This window comes from Piliocolobus tephrosceles, chromosome 20, assembly GCF_002776525.5.
Source record: "Piliocolobus tephrosceles isolate RC106 chromosome 20, ASM277652v3, whole genome shotgun sequence".
Taxonomy (NCBI): domain Eukaryota; kingdom Metazoa; phylum Chordata; class Mammalia; order Primates; family Cercopithecidae; genus Piliocolobus; species Piliocolobus tephrosceles.
In genome coordinates, this window is record NC_045453.1 from 36261643 (window position 1) to 36267324 (window position 5682).

The 5682-nt window shown below is 63.2% G+C and overlaps 1 protein-coding gene across 4 annotated transcripts in view; it reads right to left on the minus strand.

Moving 5' to 3' along the window:
* KCNQ2 (potassium voltage-gated channel subfamily Q member 2) overlaps window positions 1–5682 on the minus strand; it is a 72352-nt gene that overhangs the window by 40927 nt on the left and 25743 nt on the right. For all 4 annotated transcript variants that reach the window (XM_023183268.2, XM_023183269.1, XM_023183270.1 and 1 more), the window contains exons 2-4: window positions 2627–2717; window positions 1144–1270; window positions 563–738 (exon numbers count right to left, since the gene is read on the minus strand). In XM_023183268.2, coding sequence (XP_023039036.1) covers window positions 563–738; window positions 1144–1270; window positions 2627–2717 — 394 coding nt within the window. The remainder of the gene's footprint in view (window positions 1–562; window positions 739–1143; window positions 1271–2626; window positions 2718–5682) is intronic.

Sequence of the window (5682 nt, forward strand, 5' to 3'; positions counted from 1 at the left end):
GGAGCAGGTGGACAGACAGACAGCACGGTCTGGCAGGATGGGGTCTCAGGAGCAGGTGGACAGACAGACAGCACCGTCTGGCAGGATGGGGTCTCGGTCACTGGGGGGCCTGGGGCCCCTGGAACTCAGCATGTGTGGCTACAGCCACCCCGTGGGTCCCCCGGCCAGCAGCCGCCACAAGCCACAGCTTAAACAACCACCCAGCAGGTGACTAGCACGATATATCGATCCAGGCACTAAAAACCCAGGAAAGAAAACACCGAGCCGCAGAGCCAAGGGTTCACGGCAGGAAGGGGGGGTGGCAGGGGCCGAAACGGCTGGCCTGGCCTTTCAAAAAAACAGCTTTCTGGAGACAGACGACAGAGATGGGCCAAGCCATGGGAAGAAGCACTGAGAAGAAAGGGGAGGGAGCACCTGATGGGCTCCAGCCAGAGCCACCACTGACCTCTATCCCTCCACCCAGGGCTCCCGGAGCAAACCCCAGGCAGTGGTGGGGCCCAGTCTGGACCAGGACCCTTGCTGGCTGGGGGTGCCCACCGCCAGCCTCGGCGCCATGACTCACCTTGCTGTGGGCATAGACCACAGAGCCCAGTAGCTTCCAGGTGCCTCCCCGCCGGTCCATGCGGATCATCCGTAGAATCTGCAGGAAGCGCAGGCTCCGCAGCGCGGACGTGGCAAAGACATTGCCCTGGGAGCCGGCGGCCAGCACCGCGATGGAGGCGATGAGCACCATGATGTCTACAAAGTGGGCATAGAGCTGGTGAGCTGGCGCGCCGCCCCCTGCACCCGCGTGGAGAAACCCCCCACCCCAGGTTCCAGGAGGCTGTGCAGAGGGGCGGGAAGGGGTATGCCCAGCGCCTGGTGGGGGCTCTGTCGGGACCCAGGAAGGACATTACCATCGTCTACCCTGCCTGCAGGGCCCAGGACAGGCAGCCCGGCACAACATCCCTCTTCCTGACATTTAGGCCGAGTTAACCACAGGCTCTGACTCCAAGTCAGCAGGTGAGAAGAAACTTCCAGAAGGAGCCAGTCCTGCCCAGCCTCCCTGGCCCACATAGACCTAGCCCCAGCTCCCCCCAGTGCTGAGTCCGTCCCTGGGTCCCTGGCCCCGACTCCAGCAATGCGACCCCCACCAGGCCTCACCAATCACACAGAACGGCTTCCGGGCAAACTTGAGCCGCCCCCTCCAGCCACGATACCGGCAGCAGCAGCCTGCGGCCCAGATCCGCACGAAGTACTCCACGCCAAACACCACGATCGTCACGATTTCCTGCAGGGGAGGAAAGCTGAGGCCACCTCGAGGCCTGGGGGAGGCCCTGGGGGCCCAGCCTGGCCCCCCACAGGGGCAGTTCTGGCCCAGGGACCAAGCCACAGGGCAGGAGGCCCCCAAAGGAAACTGCAGCTTAGACTGACCCACACAGGGCCCCCACCCCTCTCCAGCCTCTGGGCAGCAAGGGTTGGGCCCTCTGGAGACCGTGCATCCGGGAACACAGCTGAGAACGGACCGTGGGGCCACCCTCCCCACCTCCCTGTCTGCACTGGGGACTCTGTCTGAGCTGGGAGGCCCTGTCTGAACTGGGGGGCCCTGTCTGAACTGGGGGGCCCTGTCTGAACTGGGGGAACCCTGTCTGAGCTGGGAGGCCCTGTCTGAGCTGGGAGGCCCTGTCTGAACTGGGGGGCCCTGTCTGAGCTGGGAGGCCCTGTCTGAGCTGGGGGGCCCTGTCTGAGCTGTGTGGGGCCTGTCTGAGCTGTGTGGGGCCTGTCTGAGCTGGGGGGCCCTGTCTGAACTGGGGGAACCCTGTCTGAGCTCAGGAGCCCTGTCTGAACTGGGGGGCCCTGTCTGAGCCGGGAAGCCCTGAGCTGGGGGCCCCTGTCTGAGCCAGTAGGGGGCCTGCTCTGAGTTGGGGGGTACACAGCAGGGCTGAGCTGAGGGAAGGCCCCAGGTAACTACAAAGGGGGTCTCAGCCTTCACCCAGACCTTGGGCAGCCCCAGGACAGAGGGGCAGGGCGGGCAGTAGAGGAGGGTGCATTCGGATGGGGATCAGTCTCCTCGAGGGCCCCCTACCCCGTTACCAACAGCGACACAGGAACTGCACTCCCGTTGCCATGGTGCCCACCCTGCCCTGGCACAGGGTTGCTGCAAGCGTCACAGCCCCCACCCCGACGCCCACGTCTGCCGTCTGCTGGGGACACCCTACAGCTCTGGCTCCAGAGATAGATAAAGCGGGGAGGGAAAAGGGAGGGAAGGAGGGAGGGTGGACCTGCCCAGGGTGGGGTGATGGAGGCGGGGCTGTCAGCCACTGTGAGGTCACCATGAGGGGTGAGGTGAGGGCTGAGTTACAGCCAGGGTGGGGCTGGGGCACAGCCGGGGCTGTGGGGCTGGGGGCAGGTGGGAGCTGACAGAGCACAAAGACATGGCCAGAGCTGGGGCTGCGGGGGCTGGGACGGGGCTGGAGGGAGCAGGGCAGGGGAGAGGCATCGCGTGGTGGGGGTGGGGGAGGCCTTTACAGGAAGCCAGGGTTGGGGGCATCAGAGGCCCTGTAGTAACAGGAATGAGGGACAGATGCCCAGGCAGCTGTGGCTCCTTCCTGGGCCCCTCCAGCCCCCACCCTCTCGCGGGGCTCACCAGGATGTAGAGGGCCCCCTCGGAGCTCTTCTCATACTCCTTGATGGTGGAAAACACAGACAGCACGAGGCAGGAGAAAACCAGGAGGAACCTGGGGGCAGGGAACACGTGCTCAGCCAGGCCGCAGCAGGGCACCAGCATGGCTGCGTCTCTAGAACGCAGGACCCCACTCCCCACCCACCCCACCAGAGTCCACTCGGGCCACAGGGCACCCCCACAGCCACTTCCCAGGACCCCAAACTCCACAGTGGCACCGTGCGCAGCTGCCTCCTCCAGGATGCACCCCCTCTCCACTCTGGCCCCCGCCCCCACTGTCAGGTTTCAGCCTGGTAGCCTCATCCTTCGGCAACGTCTCCAAAACCCTCAGAGTCGAATGGGAACAGCAAGGCCCACCCATCAACGGCTTCAAACACAGGAACAAGCAAAACCTCTGGGGCAGAAGGCACTCGATTAACCTTCCCTGCTCCTCGCCCTCAGCCACCTCCTCCAGATCCCAACGCAGACGGCTTCTCTGCCAGTTAAATCCAGAGCCAAGCAACAAGAGCTCCCGGGATCACCTCCTTTCCAGCCTCGTCCTGGCTGCCAGGAGGCTCAGTTTCTCCTTCCTCCTGGGTTGCAGGCGCCTCCTCCCACCAGTGACTTCCACCGTGATTGCTCTTCCTGTCCACGTCCCACACGGTTACCTCACTCACCGATCCTCCTTCAACTTCCCCTCAGACGCTCCAGTTCACGCCCCACCAAAATTCCCCCAAATGCGTGTTTTTTGTTTGTTTTGTTTTGTTTTGTTTTGAGATAGAGTTTCACTTGTCACGCAGGCTGGAGTGCAGTGGCGCGATCTCGGCTCACTGCAAGCTCCGCCTCCCAGGTTCAAGCCATTCTCCTGCCTCAGCCTCCAGGGGAGCTGGGATTACAGGCGTGTGCCACCACACCAGGCTAATTTTTGTATTTTTTAGTGGAGATGGGGTTTCATCATATTGGCCGGGCTGGTCTCGAACGCTTGGGCTCAAGTAATCCTCCCGCCTCGGCCCCCCAAAGGGCTGGGATTACAGGCGTCAGCCACCATGCCTGCGCAAATGCATGACTTTTTCTCAGCCCTGCACCCTCCTCTGATACAAGCGGCTCTGCTACGCCTGCTCCCTTGCCCACCCCAGACAGCTGCAGACGGGAGGGGCCCGCCACCCCCCGAAGACCCTGCCGCGGGAACCCGGCTTGCGGCCACCCACGTAGAAGAGACATAGAAGATCTCCCAGCTCTTCCTGGGGCAAAGCTGTGCCACCCAGAGCCTCCAGCTGCCGCTTTGGCAGGAAAGCCAGCTCCGGCGTGCCGAAGTCACTGAACACACCCAGAGAGAAACCCACTTCGCGGGAAGCAAACGCTTTGTCCCATTTACATTTTTCGCAGGTGTTCTGGGATGTGAAGGGGACGTGTCCAACATCCAGGTCCTTGGTCACAGCCAGAAAGGAGGCCACGCGTGGGACACGCCCTCGTTCCAGGCAATGGGAGAGACGCCTTCACCTCGACCGTGTTGCTGCCTCTCGTTCCGACCGTGCTCAGAATCAGGAGTGGCGGGGACAGAGCCACAGAGCAGCCGCTTCCCCGGGTCCGCGCCCTGAGCTGTCTTCACACTCGCCATCACCTTGCACACCTGGCGGCACCGCACGGCCGCCACGGAGCCCGTGGGGCCCTCCTGTGTCTCAAACCTGAGCCCTTCCCTGGCGCCCACACCCAGGTGGGAGAGTCCCCACACTCAGCATCTCCTTCCCTCTGTCCCCGAAGCAGTGCTGCAGTCCAACCTGGGTTCCGGGGCACCGTCCCGGCTCCCCCTCCCCATTCCCACAGAGGAAATATTCCTTGGATGCCCCAACCTGCTGGGCCGAGACGCTGTGCCAGGGCGCTGGGCCGAGATGCAGGGCCAGGGCGCTCTCGGCATCCTGGGGGGTCCCTCCAGCCTGGACATGCCCCCCTGAGCTGCTGGGCCGAGACATTGGGCCAAGACACTGGGCACAGGCACGGGCATCCTGGGGGGGGGGTCTCTCCAGTCCAGACATGCCCCCTTGTCATTGGAGCTTTGGGGCATCACAGCACCTGTCGAGACCCACCCCTCCTGTCTCAGCCTCACAATTTCCTTTCCAGTCTGGGGGTCGGGGGTGCTCATCGGATCGAGGCTGGCCAACCATGGCCAGCAAATGGTGGCCCCAGAACCTCTGCTGGAACTACCAGGAATAAGGCACCCCCTTCCCACGAAGGTTGTCAACTAGGAGGAGGCAGGCTTGGGGCACTGGCAGGAGGATGGGTGGGCACAGGAAAACCTGCCTGAAGATGAGGTCACAATAAGGAAGGCAGCACTGAGGGATGGAGAAGAGACCTGAAGACACATAAATGTGAGCACCTGGATCCAGCTGTGCCTGAAGCCCCTTGGACTTCCAGGTATGTAAGCCCATTACGTACAACACTCCAGACTTGTTTTCTTCCCCTTGCAAACAAAAGCCCCTGACCTTTCAGGCTATGATCAGCTGATGGACGTGGGTGTGTCCCTGCTCTGAGCCCACACCTGACTCCACCGTGCTGTGGCCACAGCTCTGACCCATGGCTCCTCCCTGGGCAGACAAGCCTTGCGGCTGTGACACAAGCTGTCACGGATCAAAAACGGAAAAACAAGTCCTCGGTGTGCGGAGCTATTTAGGGAGCACAGGTCAGCGTTGGCCACAGAGGCTGGAGGGTTCGGGGAGCAGAGGTCAGCGCTGGCCGTGGTGCCTGGAGGGTTTGGAGGGTTCGGGAAGCGGAGGTCAGCATTGGCTGTGGTGCCTGGTGGGAAGAGGACCCCACTCCGCTCACAGCTTCACTGTCCTGTAGGAGAGCCCCTGGGGAGTACCGCAGAGAGGGCAGGGACTCCCCAAGGGCTGAGCTCCACGGCCCAGGAGAAGAGGCCACAGGCCCAGCACACACGCCGGACGAGCACGGCCGCAGAGGTCACAGGCCCAGCACACACGCCGGACAAGCACGGCCGCAGAGGCCACAGGCCCAGCACACACGCCGGACGAGCACGGCCGCAGAGG